Source organism: Pelodiscus sinensis, unplaced genomic scaffold (genome assembly GCF_049634645.1).
Source record: "Pelodiscus sinensis isolate JC-2024 unplaced genomic scaffold, ASM4963464v1 ctg44, whole genome shotgun sequence".
NCBI classification, from domain to species: Eukaryota; Metazoa; Chordata; order Testudines; family Trionychidae; genus Pelodiscus; species Pelodiscus sinensis.
This window is the reverse complement of record NW_027465914.1, coordinates 304,092-325,467: the sequence shown is the minus strand read 5'-3', so window position 1 is coordinate 325,467 and position 21,376 is coordinate 304,092. Positions and strand designations below refer to the sequence as shown.

Genomic DNA, 21,376 nt, shown 5'->3' with positions numbered 1-21,376 from the left:
GGCACAAACTGTGTAGCCAGTCCGTGGCCCTTTAAGGGCTCCGGGGCCGGGAGGGGGGCAATAGAGTTTCCCTGGTGTTAGCCAGAGTGGCCACCAGGGAAACCTGGGAAGCCTTAGCCTCCCACAAGTTCGAATTAAGGGTCTACACGGCCCTTAATTCGAACTAGCTAGTTCGAACTAGGCTTAATCCTCGTAAAATGAGATTTACCTAGTTCAAACTAGCGGAGAGCTAGTGTAGCACCTATTAAAGTTAGTTCGAAATAACATCCGTTAGTTCGAATTAACTTTGTAGTGTAGACATACCCTAAGTTCTTTCATTTCATTTTCAGCACTTGCCACAAAAATGTTCCTTGTCTCGATTTACACGAGACTGTAAAGAGCTCTAACTAGAAAAAGATACATGAGAAAGTCACCAAACCTTGTCTTGTCTTTGCTGCTTTTTAGGTTTTCACATAATAGATTTTCTTTTGAATGTCAAAAAGTAAGAAAGACTCCTTTACAAGTACCCCAGTGATGCAATACGATCATTAGCATGCTGGTTTTCAGGTTAAGTTCTGTGTCATTCCCAGTGGTACTATGAAGCTATTTATAATTAGAGCAGTCTGAAAAATGGTAAGTCTGTTTCGCAAAACAGGTGGGATTTTTTGTTTGTTTGTTTTCTTGATTTTCAATGCCACAAACAAAAAGTGAAAAACTAAAACCATTTTTCAGTTCTTTGTTTTCTCCTTTTCTTACCCCTCATCACCATCCCTTTTTTCCCTCTTCCATTTTCTGATTGAAAAGAGGATAAAAAAAGAAATCAACAGGAAAACAACTGAAAAAAAAACCCATCCGTTTAAAAAAACCTAAATATTTTCTGTTTGGGTTGGGGTTGTTTTGTTTTTGGTCGAAATAAAAAGTTTCCATGAAAATGTTTTTGAAAAAAAAAAAAGTTTTTCATCAAACAAACATTGCAAATAAAATGATTTGTCCCACTCTGCTAATAATGAATAATTTATAATTAATTCTTTCCCAGCTGATACATTTGGGTGCGGGGATGTATGCTAATACATCTGAAAGTCATCCTGTACCTGAAGCAGCATGTGCTCCCACTGTTCGTGGTTCAGAGAATTCTCTGTGTTTCCTATAAAGCAGGAGGCAAAACAACAGTGTAATTTACAACAGCAAGAATAGCTGTCCCCAATATACCCTCTGCAGTCAATCTTCTTAAAACTACCTGAGCTTTCAATGATAAAAGGGACCGATGCCAATGTAACATACCTTTTTATTCAGAGTCAGTCAACCCACGAGGAGGTATGCTGGACACTCCATAGGATACTTTGGGGTTGCCACCCCAGCTCCTACTTTGGGAGAGCCCATGGTGGCCACCTCAGTTGTCCTATGGATGGGTCCAAGAGAGACCCTGCAGCCTGCACTGCCCTGCCCCACCCTGCCACGCTGCCCTCTCCCAGCCTGCTGTGTGCATTGTATCTGTGGCAGTAGGAAGCAAGGTGCCCCGGCTCCAAGGCAATGCGCTTCCCATGGCCACGGCGATGCTGGGAGAGGGCTGTGGGGCAAGGCGCAGAAAAGCGGGCTGCCGAGCCATTGTCACTCCTGTTGTCACTCCTGTTGCTTTGGTGATTGCGAAGGCAGGAGCCCATCCTACTGCCATCCTGCACCAGGACCCCCCAGTAATCCCTCAGCTCAGAAGAGGGGGCTTCAGGAGCAGGGCAGAGCAGGGGCAGGAAGGGATAGGGTAGGGCAAAACAGGGGCAGAGTTTGGAGAAAAGGTGAAGCAGAGGCAAGGTAGGGCCTGGGGCTGGTGGGCTGCCCTAAGCCTCGCCCCTGGGGAGTGCCCCAAACCCCACAACCCCTGACAGCCCTGCTCCTAATTACTTTTGACTTTAATGGGAGCTGAGGGCACTTGGCGTCTCATCAAACTATTTAGCACTAGGGACATTAAATATAGTTTAATCGACTAATCGACTAGTTGATGAATTTTCCATCGACTAGTTGATTAGTCAATAAGCGGGGGAGCCGCAGTAGGGTTAGCTCTCAGTCCCGGCAGCTAACCCTGCTGCAGCTCTACCTTTAAAGTGTATTAAGAGCTGACAGGCTCTTAATACATATAAAAGGCTGAAGCGCGAGCCGGGATACCTGACTGCTGGCTCACGCTAGCTCTCCCCTGCTGAGTTTCTGATTTTTTAATGTATTAAGAGATGGCAGGCTCTTAATACATTTAAAAAGCAGAGTCGCAGCATCTGGGATGGAGCACAAGTCAGGAATAAGCTGATTTCCGGCTCGCATCCAGTACCCGCTACTACCCTGTCTCCTGCGGAGATGGTGCTTGGGGGAAACCAGCTTTTAAGCCGGCTCTCCCCAGCACTGGCTCCTGCTCCCCCCACTTGCTGTCGCTGCTAGATGCAGCAAGAGGGGGGGAAGCAACTGGTCAAGGAACTAGTCATGTATCCGATAAGCTTTTGCTTATCAGATAGTCAACTAGTTACTTACATTCCTATTTAGAACATCAGAAAACTGGACTTAAATATGCATGCACATTTTTCCTGCATAATACAAGATTCTGACTTGATCCTAAACTTGTGTAGCTTTACTGAAGTCAGTGGAATTATACTGATTTACATCGACTAAGAATCTGGCCCTGTTTCTGAACAGCCAGCTCTAACTTACCCTTCTTTAATGTCTGCAGAACATAGTGCTGTGGACTCTGTACAGAAACAGCAGCCAGGGAAGATACAGCTCTTTTTTTTTTAATAGCAAGCCCACTTGAAAATTGTCGGGTCCAATATATATCAGAAACACATTGGGATTGTGCGTCACTTAGGGTATACCTACACTAACCACTCGATCAACAGGCAGCGATTGATCCAGAAAGGGTCAATTTATTGCCTCTAGTATATATGCGATATATTGACCACCAAGTACTCTCCTGTCAACTCCAGAATTCCACCAGAATGAGGACAGTAGGTAGAGTTGACAGGAAAGCATCTGGTAAGTAGATCTAAGTGTATCGATTTCAGATAATTATTCACATAACTGAAGTTGTGCAACTTAGCTTGCTGGCTCACAGTTACATAGTGCAGAGACTATATTGTCCTAGCTTTGTCACTATAACCATATTGACATAACCCCGTAGTATAGACACAACCAATGCTAAATTTTTTCCCACTGATGTCAATAGTTTCATACGACTGTAAAATTGGTGAAAGACATCAGGCCTACAATACGTAGATTACACATTATATGTAGGGCACCCACTTGGTCAACGTAGCTTTGTTGTGACAGGCATGGATTCTATTGCTAATATATGGATTAAGTTTCCTTACAGAAAGAAAAACTGTGGATTTTTAAATTGAACTAATCTTGACAATAAACATAGGCTGAGTCTAGACTGGCAAGTTTTTCTGCAAAATCATCTGCTCTTGCGGAAAAACTTGCCAGCTGTCTACACTGGCCGCTTGAATTTCCCCAAGAACACTGATGATCTCATGTAAGATTATCAGTGTTCTTGTGGAAATGCTATGCTGCTCCTGTTCAGGCAAAAGCCCTCTTGCGCAAATGCTTTTGCGCAAGAGGGCCAATGTAGACAATGCGGTATTGTTTTGCGGAAAGAAGCCCCGATCACGAAAATGGCGATCGGGGCTTTCATGCGCAAAACCGCGTCTGGATTGGCATGGACGCTTATCTACAAAAAGTGCTTTTGCGGAAAAGCACCCGTGCCAATCTAGACGCTCTTTTCCGCAAATGCTTTTAATGGAAAAATGTTTCCATTTAAAGCATTTGCGGAAAATCATGCCAGTCTAGACTTAGCCCTAGGCTTTAATTTTTCAGAAAAATTCAGTTTGCAAAAATCAGACTGTACTTGTGACCACAAAAACAGTGCATAAGAGTTTCACAAACCTCCAGTTTCATGTGTATTGAGCTTCCTAAATAACCACCTAGCTAAGATCAGGAAGATACTGCTGTAAAATGGTCATTCAACTGAAACCTTCCTGGCCTGATTCCATCCTAAGTGGTTGGCCCCCGGTTTGACACTGGAGTTAGCTCACTGGTTCACAATTGTAGAAAAAGTGAGGTGTCTAGAGCCCCAGTTTCAATTCCACACTATTCCCACGGACTGCAACATGCATGGCACCACACATGTCAATAGGAATATGCATTTTCTGCTTTCTCTTCTATCCTCCATGGACCACGTCACTCCCAACTAGCACTTTACCTTCAAGGTGCTGCAGCAGAGCTGGAATCTTTACTCCCCACATCTCACCCACTGCTGCATGGATATTTTGGTGCAAGGCTTTTAGCAGCTGCAAGACAGAATATCCGTGTCCTTCTCTTTCGTAAGGAGATGAGGCTACAACCTGTCAATGAGGGAGAAAGCACAGGCTAAGTTCTGCAGCAAGATACCAGCTTGTTCCTGAAGGAGGAAATATTTCAGATTCTCTCACTGTGGAGACTACACATTGTAGAGCTGCTGCTTCTACTGCAGTGACTTCCTAAAGAAGAAAATATTCTAACTAGCATGAGGGTGTAGAACAGTGTGTCTCTGTCTGATCGGGGAGGGTGGAGAGAGACCCAATCATACACATTCTTCAGCCTAAAGCATTTAGCTGGAAAACTGATTTTTATACTTAACTGTTCCACTTCACATTTCTCAGAAAACCTGTCCTCCATGGTCTACTTACCAGGAGTCGTGCCAGCAATCCCTGAGGTGTAGGGAGTTTCCCTGGGAAAAGAAATAGAAGATCATTAATTATGCCAGACTTCGGAGAATCCCGCTGATGTTGTTCACCTAGCCATTTCCAATATGCCCACCAATGTTGCATGCAGCTGATAATATTTGCATTTCCATAGTGTTTTCAGGCGGAGCATCTCAAAAGTGTTTTGCAAACATGAGTTAATTCCTCCTCATAGCACCTCTAAGAAACTGGCATTAACTAGTCCTCAATTTCACAAGTGGGAAAGCTGAGAGAGAGCAAGTGATTTCCCCAATGTTATATCAGAATTTTGGTGGTGATCTGGAACCAGAACCCCCAATTTCTAGCTCCCTCCCATTGCCATGTTTTAATCCCAAGATCATCCTGCATTCCTTTTAGTCTCTTGACTGAAGATGAGAGAATTGGAACAGGCTGAATCTGGTCATTTCATAGTGGCTGGTGAGAATAAATGAAAGAGTTTCTGTTATAAACCTTGTCCACTGTAGTCCAGGCAAGCAGCTTCTCCTCCTTCTTGCATCTTTTTCTCAGCCATTTCCTGGAGGCATCTGCAGAGAGGCTTCAAAGTGCCAGTGTACTGAGTTGGCACCACATATGTTAGAAGCCTTGGCCATAACACCTGCACAGAAGAGCAAGACAGTTCAACACTTGGCTATTTTCATTCCCCCACCTCCTACTGGCTGAATCCTTCTGTCATGCACCTTCTCCTTTTAGTCATCACTGACCCTTCCCTATCTCGTTACCTTATCTCGATCTCACTTTCTCCTCCCCTCCGCCATCATCTCACTCTACCTGTCCCAGTGATCCCTCTCTCTACATTTTAAGTACACACTGCCTTGTTTGGAGAGCATTAGCAAACTGGTTCTCATCCGGAGATGAATCATCTTTCCCTGTATTATAAAGCTACTTAGACAGCACCATAAATTCATCCTGCACTTTTCAGACATACAGAAGGCACAATCACGGCCCCAATAACTGTTTAAATACAGGATCACCAAGTCTACATTTCCAAGGGATTCATGGGGACTCTAAGGAGACGTTGCACTCAGGCAATCGTGGTAATTAAAAGAAGACCACTGTATTATGGTTCCTTCCAGTGAAGTTCCTTTTTATCTTGTCTGTACTGTGAATCGCTTCCTCCATGATACAGAGGTCCCATCATCTCTGACATGAACTTGACATGCTGTACCTCCATTATCCTGACTGGCAAGAAGCTTCCTTATGGAGAGGTACAGTAGATATACGGAAGAATGTCTTTATTTCACGAAGCAGTAGCAACATGTCACTTACTTGGGTCATTCCAGTGACTGATATGTCCAGGCCTTGCAGGATGTGAATGCACATAGTTTGGATAGTGCTTTCTTCCTGAACATCCTGGGAGGGAAGTTTTGTCCCCTGCTATGAGATAGATACATAGAATTTACTAGCTAGTGGGAAAACACTGGCTGTAGAAGCGGTGTCTATTTCTTACAAAGCCTTTCTGAATATTGACCTATGAGAGCTTTTCCATTGCATTAGGAGTGCACAAATCATAAAATCATGGATTAAGGATGGAAGGGACCTCAGGAGGTCATATAGTCCAACCCCCTGCTCAAAGCAGGGCCAGCCCCAACTTAATTATTCCAGCCATGGCTTTGCCAAGCCTGGCATTAAAAACCTCGAATGATGGAGATTCTTAAGGGAAGAGAATAACAGAAACACCTAACTGGTGGGTCAGAACCCAGGCTTAGGAAAACCCCAGGGGACACAAAGAAGATGGAGAGAGGCTGTTCTCAGTAGTGACAGATGACAGAACAAGAAGCAGTGGTCTCAAGTTGTGTGTGTGGGGGGGTGGATCTTAGGAAAAACGATTTCACGAGGAGGGTGGTGAAGCACCGGAATGGGTTACTGAGGGAGGTGGTGAGATCTCCATCCCTAGAGGTTTTTCAGTCCCAGCTTGACAAAGCCCTGGCTGAGATGATTTAGTTGGAATTGGTTCTGCTTTTAGCAGGGGGTTGGACTCGATGACTTCCTGAATTCTCTTCAAGCCCTATCGTTCTATGATTCTATAAAAGAGTTCCCTGAACAGTATTCATTTTTTGAAAAATTTTCAAAAAAGAACATTTCTTCTTTTTATCTCTGAGGAGAGCCACTCAGACTCTGCCCAGTGGAAATAAATATGCAGAACCTAGAGGGAGCCATTCTGTTTGTTCTGATGCCCCAAGCAGCTTGATCATTCTGTGCATAGTGAATGTGAGTCTATCTATAGGCTAAATTCTGTTCTTCCTTACACCAGACTAAATATTGATCAGCTCTACTGATTTCAGTTTAAATAAGAGCAAATGTGGCCTGATGAGAAAGAGTTGCCTCCTACTTTCTTTGAGATGGGTAGCATGAAAAAGAGGCAGTTGGTGAGTACTGCCATAAGCTCCCACTTCGTAGCTAAAGGGCCAGGCAGAGCTAAGATCCCCAACAACTTACTGTAAAGTTAATGTATATCATGGATCCCATCGTGGAACTCTGTGTTTGGAGTCCATGACTCTGCCCATAGCTGGAAATACCCATTGAAAAGATTTTGAACTAGTACACATAGAACTGAGTATGAAGTGTGCAGCAAACTTTTCCAGGTTCTAGACATCTTGATGTAGGCTGCATAACTTCAGTGTTTTGCTAATAGTTGATGTATGCTTCAGCAGCCACAGGATTGGGCACCAGTGTGTTCTTTGGAGAGTCTATTTATAAAAAAGATGTGCTTCCTTATACAAGAGCATTTCACTGAAAGATTGTGTTGTCAGAATTTTCACTGACTTGCCCGAGGTCTAAGGAATGTAGGTCGCACTGTCAGATGTAAATATCCAGAATCAGATTCTGGTCTCTGTTACACTTGTGTAAATCCAAAATAATGCCGCTGAAGTCAGGGGCATTACCCTGGCTTTACACGAATATCACTGATCAGATTCTAGCTCTAATCCTTCAGTCCAGCTGCATCCTTGAGCATCCAAAGCTCCCACTGAAGTCAAGGGGAACAATCAGCATGCCAGAATGGCAGAACTGAGTCCTAAGTGTTAAGAACTCTCCTTACCAGATTTCTGGTGGACACATCGAACTCTCTGAAAACGTATGCAACCATATCCCCTGCTGCACAATTCTCCACGCTTCCTGAACTGAGCAGCTTCTTGACGAAATGGAGAGCTGCCATCTTCACCTGCAAGGGTAGAGATTATGCACGAGTTATTATTATCCCTTCTGCATGCAATATGAGACAGGATATGAGAGTCCTTTTGCTTTTGCTTTTATCTCTTTGGAATGGTGGCTGAAGTACAAATGATTAACACATCCGTTATGTAAATTCCTTGCAACACTGGCTACAGAAGTACCATGCAAATGCCAGTTTTCACTTTCAGGTGACACTGTAATTAGGAAAAAGGCAGCATTTTCTCCTATAAATGTAAACAAACTTGTTTGTCTTAGTGTCTGGCTGAACAAGAAGTAGGTCTGAATGGACTTGTAGACTCTAAAGTTTTACATTGCTTTGTTACAGTTAACAAAAAATATCTACATTTGTAAGTTGCATTTTCACGCTAAAGAGATTGCTCTACATCACTTGTATGAGATGAATTGAAAAATATTATTTCTTTTGTCATTTTTACAATGCAAATGTTTGTTATAAAAATAATATAAAGTGCATAGTACACACTTGTCATTGTGTTGTAATTGAAATCAATATATTTGAAAATGTAAAAAACCACAAAAATATGTAATAAATTTCAATTTTTAATCCCATTAATTTTTAGTTAACTGTGATTAATTGAAACCCTATTAATAATCTCAGCCTAAAAATGTGTCTCATTGCCAGACTCTCCACTGAGTGAAATACTTCCGAGATATTAACAGCAATACCACTATTCCACACACAATCTTACCTTAGCACTCTGATCACTGAGAGCAGATTTCACTGCCTTCACAATGCGAAACTTTCTAACTCTTGTCTCAGGCACTGAAAGATAAGGAGAAGTGTGCAATATAGTATATCTTTGTTCCAAACACTCATGCTCCACATTAGAATGTGTCCTGGGCCCTATTTAAGAGTACTACCAAGCTTCACTCTTATACAGAATCAGCGGGGAAAATATAGGACCAGACTCTGATCTCACTTTCACCAGTCTAAGTCTGAAGTATTTCCACTTCTGTAAATAGCGCCATCATACTATCCTGATGGAAATATTGTAAGAGAGTTAGACAAATGGATGTCAGTGAAGTTAGTCTGTGTTTACCACCAGTAGAGCAGATTGGATAGACACCTATCAGGGATGATCTAGACAGTGCTTGGTCCTGCCATGAGAGCAGGGGACTGGACTTGATGACCTCTCAAGGTCCCTTCCAGTTCTAATAATCTATGACTATATGATTCTATGTGTTACAGCAGGGGCAGATGACCATTTTGCAGGGCCCCGGGAAGCATAATTCCACGGGCCCCACCCCTTTGCCACGGTGCATGCACAGTGACGCCATGCGCAGGCGCGGGGATTTTGAAGCGCAGGACCCGGGGCGGCCGCCCCGCTCGCCCTGCCCTATATCCGCCCCTGTGTTACAGATCCTCTGTGCCCCATTTGCAGAGATCATGAGTATGTTATAGCCCTACCATGCCTGCAAAGCCTTGGTTCTTTAGATCAACCTATAGCAGCTCATGCTTTTAGCTCTGGATGTCCCCAACTCAACCCCTAGCACGATGGCGATGATCGCAGCAGTCACAGTTACTCCTGTGTTACTTACAGTCAGCACCAATAATATCTGTGAGCAGATTCAGGGATTCCACACGAACAGTCTCCTTCTTAATCTTCAGCTGCGAGTGCAGAAATGCTATGAGGTCATCAGGAGAAGAACGGGCTGCAAAGGAAGAAATCACATCCTCACTAACAACTGAAAGCTCATTCTTACCACACCTACAAAAGAAGGAAGTTACAAGGAAACCACTGTGTAATTTGGAGTCTCTTCCCCTACCTAGCAGTAGGATACAATAGAACAGCTCCATATGATTTTCCATGATGAGCTGCTGAGTTTGAGAACAGATCTGTGGGAAGAAGAGAAGTGATCAAAGGAAAACTAATCAGAACAAGCAACTGAAAAGAAGATGCTCAATTAATTTCTAAGCACTCACTTCCTACCTTTCCAAATAGAGCTCTGAACCCAAAATAAATGGTACTGACTGCACAACAAGAATCAGAAACAATGACAGATACATTGGATAACAGAAGTTCCTGCTTTCAAAGTGTTTTTAGCAGCAGAGCTAATTGAATCAAGACTTGACCCTTGGTAACTGGTTCAAATGGTTAATTATTCCACCATAAAAATGTAGGCCTTATTTCCAGTCTGAATTTGTCCAGCTTCATTTTCTAGTTATTGGCTCACGTTATGCCTTTCTCTGCTAGATTATTACATATGTTTCCCCACATAGATATTATAGACTGCAATTAAGTCACCCTGTCACAGGCTAGGTCCTCCCCATTTGGATGGGATCAGTTTTTACTATATAACTCTAACTCCCTCTAAGAACTGGCTTATGCTAAAATTGCTTTACAAACTGAGCTGGATTTTAGCTAATAAAATGAGACCACTATCTGCTTATTCTTAAGCCAGCAGAAACCAATAAGGCATGAGAAGGTCTTCGGGCTCTTCACTAGCATTCAAAAGATGTTTATTCTTAATATGCTTCAGATCTGCTGTGCTTAAGCTCAAGTGATACAAGAAGAAGTTCCCCTCACCCGGTTGTGCAGAGCACTGCAGATGGCTTGAAATTTCCTTTTAGGTAGAAGGATCTTATATTCACCAGAGACTTCCAAGAGCTGCCTCAGACTCTACAACAGAAGGTGAAAGTAAGAAGGTGGGCATACAAAGGAGCAATATGCAATGACTGAAGCAGGTTCATGGAATTCATAGATTCCAAGGCCAAAAGGGATGATTGTCATCAACTAGTCAGGCCTTCTGTATGACACAGGCCTTAGAAATTGCCAAAATAATTCCTAAAGCAGAACTTTCAGAAAAAAATCCAATCTTGATTTTAAAATGATCACCTTGACTCTTGGAAAATGGTTTGAATGGCTAATATCCCACCACTGAAAAGGTAGACCTTATTTCCCATCTGAATGGATCCTGTTTCAGTTTGTAGCCACTGGATCATGTCATGCCTTTCTCTGCTAGGTCATTACATATATTTCCCCATGCAGATATTATAGACTGTAATTAAGTTACCTGTCACAGGGTAGGTCCACCCTGTTTGGATGGTATCAGGTTGTGGAGGACTTAAAGAACTAAGGCAGCCCAAGTGGCCTAGTCTCCCCAACCACCATAGCAGGCCTGGTTCTTAGAGCAGCATTGCCTAATAGTCAGGGTCAGTGCAGCAGCCCTTTGATGAGGCTCTTCAGCTCAACGACCCAAGCCCTTCTAGGTACGACCGTTCAACCTAGTGCTCAACTACCCTTTGGGGCAAACCAGTGTTGCCTAGTGGCCAGCCCTTCTCCACCAGGCTCTACCTACTCCACAGGGTCCCAGCCCAGGACCTTGTCTTTCAGCTCAATGGGGTTTCTTCCAAAACATGCAGAGTCAAAGGCTAATACCTCAACTCAATAATGCTTAGTTCACATAGATTACTTCCCACCAATCTTCTGCAGCAGGTCATCTCAGTAACTCCGTGGTCTCTCCTCCATCTGTGGCATTGGATGGTTGTGGGGGGGGGGGGGTCAACTGGAACCACAGGCTGGCTGGTTTCTGCATCCTAGGGCACTGGCAGTCCCTCCACAAAAGCCTGCAAAGCACCTCTACTCCCTTCAGCTGTCAGCCTAGACAGAACTGAGCTGCTCTCTTTTATATCCTGGTTCCAGTTGGAGCATTCCCAGCAAGTATGAAGGGGCATAGCCCACAGATCATGATTAGCCCCCGCTGAACCATGCATGGTGGGTATCCTCTGTCACAAACACTCCCCCTTAAGAGGATGTCCATTGGTGGACCTTCCTCTTCATCGTCTCCTTCCACTTGGGAGAAGTCCGTGTTTGCATGAGCCTTCCCTGGCCCAATATAACATACAGAAGTCATAGGGTTGGAGTGGGAAGTACTACCTCATGATTCAGGCACTGGTGTCCTTCATGTTATTAATCCATCTGAGGGGTGCATGGTTGGTGACCAGTTGAAAGGGCTTCCCCAGTACATAATATCCCAGGGTATGTCTACACTACAGCGCTAATTTGAACTAACTTAGATCGAATTAGTTAATTCGAACTAAGCTAATTCGAACTAACGGATCCAGACTAAAAAACTAGTTCGGATTAGCGTTTTGCTAATTCGAACTAGCATGGCCACATTAAGTGGACCCTGAACCGGGGTTAAGGATGGCCGGAAGCAATGCCGGCAGGGCATCAGATGAGGACTTAGAGCGTGGAGCTGCTGGCTCAGGCTAGCCGAGGGCTGTGCTTAAAGGGACCCGAACCCCACCCCGGACAGAGAGTTCTCAGGGGTGCCCCGCTTGTAAAGCAGTCCTGGCTTGGAGTGCCCTGAGTGCCCACACTGGGCACATCACAGTACTAGGCCATCAGCCCGGCTGTACTTGCCGCAGGCTGCTATCTGGGGAGAGGGAGCAATTGGGGGGCTGCAGGAGAGCTTCCACCCCCAGAAGCCCGCAGAGCCAGCCCAGTCCTCCCCATCGGGGGCTCATACCCCATTCCTCCCTCACCTCCTTCCACTTACCCTTCCCTAGCCCCCCTTCCTGATTTACAAAATAAAGAAAACGTGTGGTCAAAAATAGAATCTCTCTTTATTGAACAAAACTCGGGAAGACTGGGAAAAGGAGGTGGGAGAGGGGAAGAGAGAGGGTGGGAGAGGGGAGGGCAACTACAATGATCAGAGGTTTGGAACAGGTCCCATATGAAGAGAGGCTAAAGAGACTGGGAAACTTCTCAGCTTAGAAAAGAGGAGACTGAGGGGGGATAAGATAGAGGTCTATAAAAGCATGAGTGGGGTGGAGAGGGTGCATCAAGAAAAGTTCTCCATTAGTTCCTATAATAGAAGGACTAGAGGACACCAAAGGAAAGGAATGGGTAGCAGGCTTCAAACTAGAAACAGAAAGTTGCTCTTCACAAAGCAAAGAGTCAACCTGTGGAACTCCTTTCTGCAGGAGGCTGTGAAGGCTACAACTAGAACAGAGTTTAAAGAGAAGTGAGATAAAGTGATGGAGGTTGGGTCTATGGAGTGCTATTAGCCAGGGGGTAGGAGTGGTGTCCCTGCCCAAAGTTTGTGGAAGGCTGGAGAGAGATGGCACGAGACAAATGGCTTGGTCACTGTCTTCGGTCCATCCCCTCCAGGGTCCCTAGGGTTGGCCGCTGTCGGCAGACAGGCTATTGGGCTAGATGGACCTTTGGTCTGAGCCAGTACGGCCATTGTAAGCTCAGGGCTCAGGGTCGGGGGGTCTCAGTGGACCACCTTCATTTTCATGCACACCTGCTCCTCGGTGGCCAGGCTGGCAGCTCTCCTGCCCTAGACGGCCATTTTCCTGAGCCTATTGCGGAGGTCGTGGACGAGGTCCACGATGTCCGCACTAGACCAGGCCGGTGCCCGCCTCTTGCGGTCCTGGGCAGGCTCCCAAGAGCTGCCAGCCTGGTCCCAGGAAGAGAGGGAGGGCTGGTTGGCAGCTGGTGGCTGGCTCGAGCCGTGCCAGGTGCAGGGTCTGCCTGCTGGGTGCTGTCAGGCTTGCACCTGGCACGGGCACCGTAGCCAGCCCGTGCCCCTTTAAGGGATCCGGGTCTGGGAGGGGGGCATAGAGTTTCCCTGGTGTTGGCCAGAGTGGCCACCAGGGAAAGCTGGGGAGGGCTAGCCTCCCACTAGTTCGAATTAAGTGGCTACACAACCCTTAATTCGAACTAGTAAGTTCGAACAAGGCTTAGTCCTCGTACAATGAGGTTTACCTAGTTCGAACTAAGCGCTCCGCTAGTTCGAATTAAGTTCGAACTAGCGGAGTGCTAGTGTAGTGCCTATCAAAGTTAATTTGAACTAACATCCTTTAGTTCGAATTAACTTTGTAGTGTAGACATACCCCCAGGGTGTAGATCACCCACTTGATGGCCAGGGCCTCCCTTGCTATAGTAGGGCAGCAGGTCTCTCAGGAGAACAGCTTGCAGCTGAGATAAAGGATCTGGTGCTCCTTCCCACCTGCTTCTTGAGATAGTACCACTCCTGGTCCTACCTCCGAGACCTCCATTTGAAGGATAGAAGGCTTTGTGAAGTTGAATGGGATAGGACCAGCTCTTGGTTCAGCTGCTTTCACAGGGCCTGGAAGGCTTCCTAACAGTTTTCTAATTACTGGACTTTCTGTGATTGGGTGTTCTTCATCAGGTCCAATAATAGGGTGGCCAGTGTGATGAAGTTGGGTACTAAGCAGCAGTAATAGCCACTGTGTCTGAAGTATTGTGGCACCTGTTTCTTTGTCATGGAGGTGGGGCAGTCACACAAGCCTTAGACCTTATTTATCAAGGAGCTATAGTTTTCCCCTTCCTACTGTGTTCACTAAGATGGCACTTGGCTGGATTCACAGTGAGTCCTGCATCTATTGGGGCTTACAATACCTTGCTAAGATGTCAGAGGTGTTCCCCCCAGCTGGTGCTGTGGATGACAATATTCTTAATGCACACGGCTGTATATTGCATATATGTTTGCAATATTTGGTTCATGAGCTGCTGAAAAGTGGCTGAGGCTCTGTGCAGCCCAAATGGCATCCTGCTGAATTGCTATAAGCCAGGCAGGGTGTGGAAGGCACTCTTCTCACAGGAAGCCGGTATCAGGGGTATCTACCAATATCTGTTGGTCAGTTCTAGTGTGGAAATGAACTTTGCATTTCCCACTGTATTCCTACTTGAGATTTCCCCATGTATGCATCCCAGTAGCACTTCAGCTTTTTTGGCCACAGCATCGCATTTGTAGGTCATGTTCAGCTGATTATTCACCAAGTTTCCCAAAATATTTTTCAGAGTTACTGCTTCTCAGGAAGCATCCCTCAACATGTATGTATCACCTAGATGAATATATTTACATTCAGCCATATTTAAATGCACATTTATTGTTAGCACCCAGTTTACCAAATCATCTATATCACTCTGAATCAGTGAGTTGTCCTTTCCATTATTTACTACTCCCCAATTTTTGTTTCATCTGCCAATTTTATCAATGATGATTTTATGTTCTCTTCCAGGCTATTGATAATGAGATGACAGTCTAACTCCTTCCTGTACCTACACACTTTTCTTCTTTGCTGCTTGAAGCTTCCAGGATATCTCTGATGAAATCTACATATTTTACTACATTTAGGCTCTTGTGTAGTCCTCTGATACTTTTAGTCAAGTCCATGAGGAATTGATTCCCTCAAAGTCATGGGCTTTCCAATCCCAAAAGCAACCACATATTCTGGACCAGAAAGCCAACATAGATTGGGAGTAAACCATGGGGGAAGTGGGGAGGGGGGAAGGGCAGCAGGGTTGTGGCCCTGGATTTGCTGCTTGGCTTGTACTGAGCCAGCTCACATAGACTGAGCATGCTCAATCATACTACTGAAGCCAACTCCCCTCACTCCATCCTCTCACTATCAGCAGGCAGGAATTACCTTGGTCATGTGATACTGAGGGTAGATGAAATAAGAGAGACAAGGTGGGTGAAAAAATATCTTTAATTATATTATCTCACCCACCTTGTCTCTCTAATATCCTTGAACCAACACAGCTACAACAGCCCTGTACACAACGGTAGATGAAATAGACAGTGATTTTATATCTATCTAGTTATATAATCTAAAGCAATGCACTTCAGGCCTTCTTAGTATTAATTTTCAGCTACTGGCCGTTTACTTAATACTGCCCAGAGACAACACACAGCAGCCCCTGCTTTGAGGAGTTTATTTATAATCTAAAAGAGAGACACAGAGTTGATAGGATGTACCAATAAATCACAAGGAGGGAGTATCTTATGGGGGGGAGGGGCAGGTGTTTTGTTTCTTACCTCCTTAGCATCTCCAGGAAACAGAAGATACTTTTCATGAGAGGCTTTTACCTACAAAACTTGTCACCTGGGTCACCATGTCTATAAAATCAAGACTTGTGTGTTTATCTATTAGCTAACAAGTCACTATGTAGACCAGGAAACGCCACTGTAGTAGCTAGTGCAGTTCACCTATGCGCACACATTGATAGTTATTTTAATAAGTATCTCACCTTGGTGGCATGAAAAACATTAACATCCTCTTTATATTGCTTAAGGAGCCATGGGATCTGTTTGAACACCTTATCTTGATACTCTTCTTTATGCAGGAGGAGGCTCATCATGGGACCAAGGGCTTTGATGATGGCCTGCTTGAGCTACACAGAGACACAGAATATATGTTCCTACAAATTCATTCAATATCATGCAATGGGCCCATCTTTTCTACTTCTGACGAGTGCAATTTCCCTTTTCCACTGTTGAAACAGCCCTATCTCAATATTTCCTGGTAAAGAATTAAGACTCATGGGCTACGTCTACACTGGCATGATTTTCCGAAAATGCTTTTAACGGAAAAGTTTTCTGTTAAAAGCATTTTCGGAAAAGCACGTCTAGATTGGCAGGATGCTTTTCTGCAAAAGCACTTTTTGCGGAAAAGCGTCCGTGGCCAATCTAGACACGCTTTTCCGCAAAAAAGCCCCATTCGCCATTTTCGCGATCGGGACTTTTTTTGGGGAAAACACTACTGTGCTGTCTACACTGGCCCTTTTGCGCAAAAGTCTTTCGGAAAAGCACTTTTGCCTGAACGGGAGCAGCATAGTCTTTCCGGAAAACCACTGACGATCTTACATGAGATCGTCAGTGCTTTTCCGGAAATTCAAGCAGCCAGTGTACACAGCTGGCAAGTTTTTCCAGTCTAGACACAGCTATGGTGTTGGTTTCAGAATTATATTCTACTGCACCTCACAACTTTCCCAAGTGGGATATTTCCCCAGATTAGTATGCACACTAAACCAACTCATTCCTGCTGTAACTCTCATGGAACTGAATAGACATCTGCCAGGAATGAATTTAGCCCATTCTCCTGTATTCATCTGCATGTCAGGTGACAAAACTGGAATCTATGTACACTATGTACAGACAGAATTTCCAGGAGCTTGTGACATTATAATCTTTTTAAAATGTTTTACATCATACTCTGTTCCATCCCAAAGAACCTGCCATTGAACTCCATCATCACAAAGAGTGCCATACACAGAGAATTTAACAATACAATTTCTCATCAAGGTTTAGAAAGCCTACAATTCTCACCTCCAAATCTTCACATGTGGTCCATTTGCTTGTCACATGACGATAGAGGGGAAGAATTTGATCACAGAATTGAGATTTACCCATTCTGGGAAATGGGCACTTTTCCCAGTTACTAAAATATACATTTACTGCCCTTGACCATTTTTCCAGAACTGCATGGAAGGAAAAAAGACAGGCAATATGAAAAGGATGCAATAGTAATAAGGATACGTTGCTTCATCAGTGAAGACACCCAGGCTTGTAGTTTATTACAATTCCATGCCCAATTCAGGAACAGCTGATGAAATCCAATAAGAGTTTTGAATTATTTCTCTTCCCTCCTTTCCATTTCTTGTTTCTCAAAAGGCTTTCTTCTCTTTTGCCTCTCTCCATCTCTTTTTAATTCCCATCATTTGAAAACATATTTTTTCTCCCTTGTTACCTCTTAATTAGAGCTGATTGAAAGGGTAGTTTAAATTAAATTAAAAGTGTTTACTCTTGTTTTTTTCAAAATTTCAAATTACAAAGATCATTCACATGTTTCAAAAATCAACAAATTTCAGCCACCTTTTTAGCTGCACAAAAACACTGAACACATCCTGATTAAAACTGTCATTGACATTTTTCAGTTTAATATTCCATCAAATTGGAAACAAATATGAAACATATAATAAAAAAACCAAAATATTTTGACCAGCTGTTTTCTGAATGATTCATGTCCTCTGCAGTTATTGCTTATTTAGCCCTAAAACTGTATGATTTCCTATTGGGTTACAGTTTGTCTGAAAGATGTTCAGTGCCCCTAACTCCTATTAGCTATACTGAGATTTGACAGCATTTTGCCCTAAAATTAGATGCACCCGCTGCCCTTGAAAGGAAAATTAAGGCTCAATCCCATGTTCTATGAAGCTGATGGCAAAATTCCCATTTATCTCAAAGGTGCAGGATTAGGCCCTTAGGCCTGATCTACACTAAAGGGGAAAGTTGACTTAAGGTACGCAACTCCAGCTATGTTAATTATGTAGCTGGAGTTAATGTATCTTAAATAGTGTTTTCAGACTGTCCACACAGTGGAAGGTTGACAGGAGTGTTATTCCTCATGAGAAGCAGGACTACCGGTGCCAACGGGAGCACCCACTCAGTTCGAATTAGTGGGTCTTCACTAGACCTGCTTATTTGGACCCTGGTGATCAACTGCAGCAGCGTTGATCTTCTGCATAGTGTAGACGTGGCCTTACTTGAGCATCAACCAAAACGCAAAGGAAGAGAGAAGTGGAGAAGATCAGAGGACAGAGAAAGAGGGTGAAAGGAGATGATAATTAAGAAACTAAAGAGGAGGAATGGGTGGAGGGGTGGAAAACGGGAAATTTTTAAATGTAATTCAAACTGTTGCCTGCACATTTTCCCCCAGGAGTTTTCTGGCACATGGGCAGCATCAGCTTTTGTTTATTTTTAAAATATCCACAAGTCATAAAGGGCCTGAACTTACAAATGCTCAGCACCTCCAGCAAAGTAAGGAGCACTCTCAACTCCACTGAGTGCCACAGGAGCATGAGGACTCAGCCCCTGGTACAATCCAGTTCAGAGCCTGTTTGTAAATGATCAGTCACTTAACTCTGTACCAAGGCCCCTAAATATCCATTTTGGACATCTACAATAAGTGCTGGCACTTACCACCACAAAATGCTTGCCTCAGCCTGCTCTCGTCGACTAACATCCGCATGGAGCTCATGCTGTACATGGTCATTCCCACAAAAGGAATGCACTTGAGTGCTGAAAAGAAGGACCAGAAGAAAAGGAAGACAGACAATTGACTGTTATCTGCCTTCTTACTATCGCATTTAGAAACACCGCTGGGTCGGATGCTATGGGCTCCTAGGTCATTTTGTGCTGCGTATACAAATGATAAGGCAGAAGTAAAAAATCAGTGGGGGATTTACCCTGAGGAGGAGCATTCTCCACCAATGTGCAGCTGTGCCGGATGCCCAATCCTCTCCCAGAGTAGGAGAGAGAGCACTGGGGAGGGATGAGAAATGGAATGGAGAAGAGCTCCACTAGACCTGATTTTCCTCAATCCTGTCCTTTAAGAACTTCAAATGGGGCATAAGAGCTTGCACCTTGGTGTGGATAGCTCATGGTCTAGCAACTGGAACCAGCCACAGCAGTTCATCTCATGCCCCCCCAAATAGCACTCTGTGTAGCTGTACAGAGCGTGAACCTCTGTCCTTAAATGGAAGACAATAACTTTGAAACAAAAGATGGAAGTTGACATACTATGGGCTGATGATAGGTTGCCCAGTGTAATCAAAGTGAACTCGTCAGGCAGCTCCAGTGGTTTCAGATGACATTGAAGCTCATTAACCACCTCACTGAAATAGCAGCGTGCCAGAGCCACTAATGTGTTGCTCGCTGCCACTTTTAGTTCATTTGTTGCTTCCTTAAAAAATACAAAAAGAGAGAGAATGAAGTGATTAAAGCCAACTACACCAGCCAATGCTGCTCAAATGAATCAAGTTTTTATTTCTGTTTTCCACCCAACTTTCTGTGAACAGAATCATTAGTCATAAATAATCATTGAATCGTTTGGCTAAACACTTGTCAGCCTTTCAGTTGTTTGCAAGCTGCTTAGACTATTCGCTATTAGCTATTTGTGGTGGATGATTGGCTATCATAGTGACATGATATTTTTCCCTCAGAGGAGGTGGGCAGCTTCACGATATTCAGAGAATTTTCCTGAATAAACTATACCCTAAATCCAAATACTGCTTCTTTTGGAAATAGCTCAGATTCTGTTTTAAGGTTTCATCCTGCTGCTTAACACCATAGTATCAGAGCACCTTCCACAGAAAATCAGTATCAATAATGAAATCCCTAGTAGACTTCACAAAAAACTTGCTTGTTAAGAAACGGTAGGCCTCTCTGCATCTGATATATGTCACAATATCCTGACCTTACAAAGCACTTAAGCACATGTGTAACTTGAACAAGATGAAACTAGTCACATGCTGCTTAGGACCTGGGATTTCTGGAGGATGGTGTGGGGATCTATGGGCCCCTAGCAGTCATTAATCCTGGAGTTTCAGTATATAGTTTACAAAAAATGTTTTAATTAGTTTAAACTTTCATTCCTGTCATTAGCATATAGGGAAAACTAACTTACCTGAGTATCAGAGGGGTAGCCGTGTTAGTCTGAATCTGCAAAAGCAGTAAAGTGGGTCTTTGACCACAAAAGCTTATGCTCCAACACTTCCGTTAGTCTAACTTACCTGAGTCTCTCTCATGTGGTTTGAGGCAAGTGTTATTATTTTGCTCAGTAGCCTTCTCTCTAGGACCTGGGCATCCTGCTGTAATACTTTCTCCAGGATACAGTAAATGTCTACTCTGTTTTTCTGGGGACAAAACATAAAAGAACAATTGGGGAAAATGTTTCCTTGATGACAATATAGTAATGCTATAAGCTAATATAGTAACGCAATATAGTAACACTTACGCTAATAAGCTTCTGCCCAAAAGAGTTTACAATCTAAACATGAAACAACTAGCCCAGGCTAAAAGAGCAGATCAATAGCCAGGAAAATAATTCAGGTCTTCTGATTCACTATCTGGAGTCCTCTCCACTAGACCACACTGATTCCACAGCCTGCATACTCACTCAAGTAACCCCTTGTCTTCATTTGTGTAAAACTTGCTATGCCCTCCACAATCACCCCAGCTAGCAGCACTTCAGAAGAAGCTGAGCAATTCACAAATTTTTTAATCAGAATAAGGCCCCTTATCTAATTTTGTTTATTATTGTTGTTATTATTATTATTATTATTATTATTGTTATTGTTGTTGTTATTATTATTAGCATATTGCCCTTTTTTATCCACTCCAGGCAGAATTTGTAAATACAATTATAAAATACCCAACTCCTGCAGTAAATCTTCTGCAGCTTTTAGGGAAAATTAGCTCAGGAGTTACCTCTACATTGACAGTAGCACACTTGAAGGTCTCTTTTATGGGGTCCATCAAAGTTGAAATTCACAGATGATACTAAATATGGAGGAGTTGTAGGTATGAGTTGTGACAGAGAAATAATAAAGAGGGGTACAGAGAAATTAGAAACCTGAGCAGAACAAGACTGATTTCAGAGAACTGCAAACTAGCGCACCTAGAGAGGGGGTCAATATAACTGACATAATGAGAGGGAGAAAAGTGGGAAACAACAAGTGACCTGGAGTGACAGTGAAAAAAAAAGACAGCCATCTGGGCTGGGTTTGTTACATACAGGAATCTTGTCATAAAGCAGGAAGTTTCTCATTGTTCATCTGAGGTGTGACTGCTTCTGGCTTATTTCACTTTTTTGGCACCACGTTCCCCAGAAAAGATCAACAGCTTGGAAGTAA

General features: G+C 43.7%; 1 protein-coding gene across 1 annotated transcript; it reads right to left on the bottom strand.

Moving 5' to 3' along the window:
* Positions 1-7,746: 7,746 nt before the first annotated feature.
* Positions 7,747-19,415, bottom strand: LOC142824844 (maestro heat-like repeat-containing protein family member 2B). Its single transcript, XM_075916632.1, has 9 exons — positions 19,263-19,415; positions 18,663-18,761; positions 17,010-17,161; positions 15,932-16,075; positions 10,451-10,543; positions 9,690-9,759; positions 9,462-9,575; positions 8,612-8,685; positions 7,747-7,893 (listed from the first exon to the last, which is right to left on the bottom strand). Exons 2-9 carry the CDS (start codon positions 18,733-18,735, stop codon positions 7,747-7,749), a joined length of 867 nt encoding a protein of 288 aa, XP_075772747.1. The 5' UTR covers positions 18,736-18,761; positions 19,263-19,415.
* Between the last annotated feature and the right edge of the window lie 1,961 nt (positions 19,416-21,376).

Excerpts from the sequence above, each read along its gene's own strand:
- LOC142824844 (XM_075916632.1), bottom strand. The coding sequence starts at position 18,735 with ATGACCATGTACAGCATGAGCTCCATGCGGATGTTAGTCGACGAGAGC. Across the intron at positions 9,576-9,689 it reads CTATTGTATCCTACTGCTAG|CCCGTTCTTCTCCTGATGAC; the intron begins GTAGGGGAAGAG and ends CTTCCTTTGCAG. Across the intron at positions 7,894-8,611 it reads TCAGTGATCAGAGTGCTAAG|GTGAAGATGGCAGCTCTCCA; the intron begins GTAAGATTGTGT and ends CTACCCTTGCAG.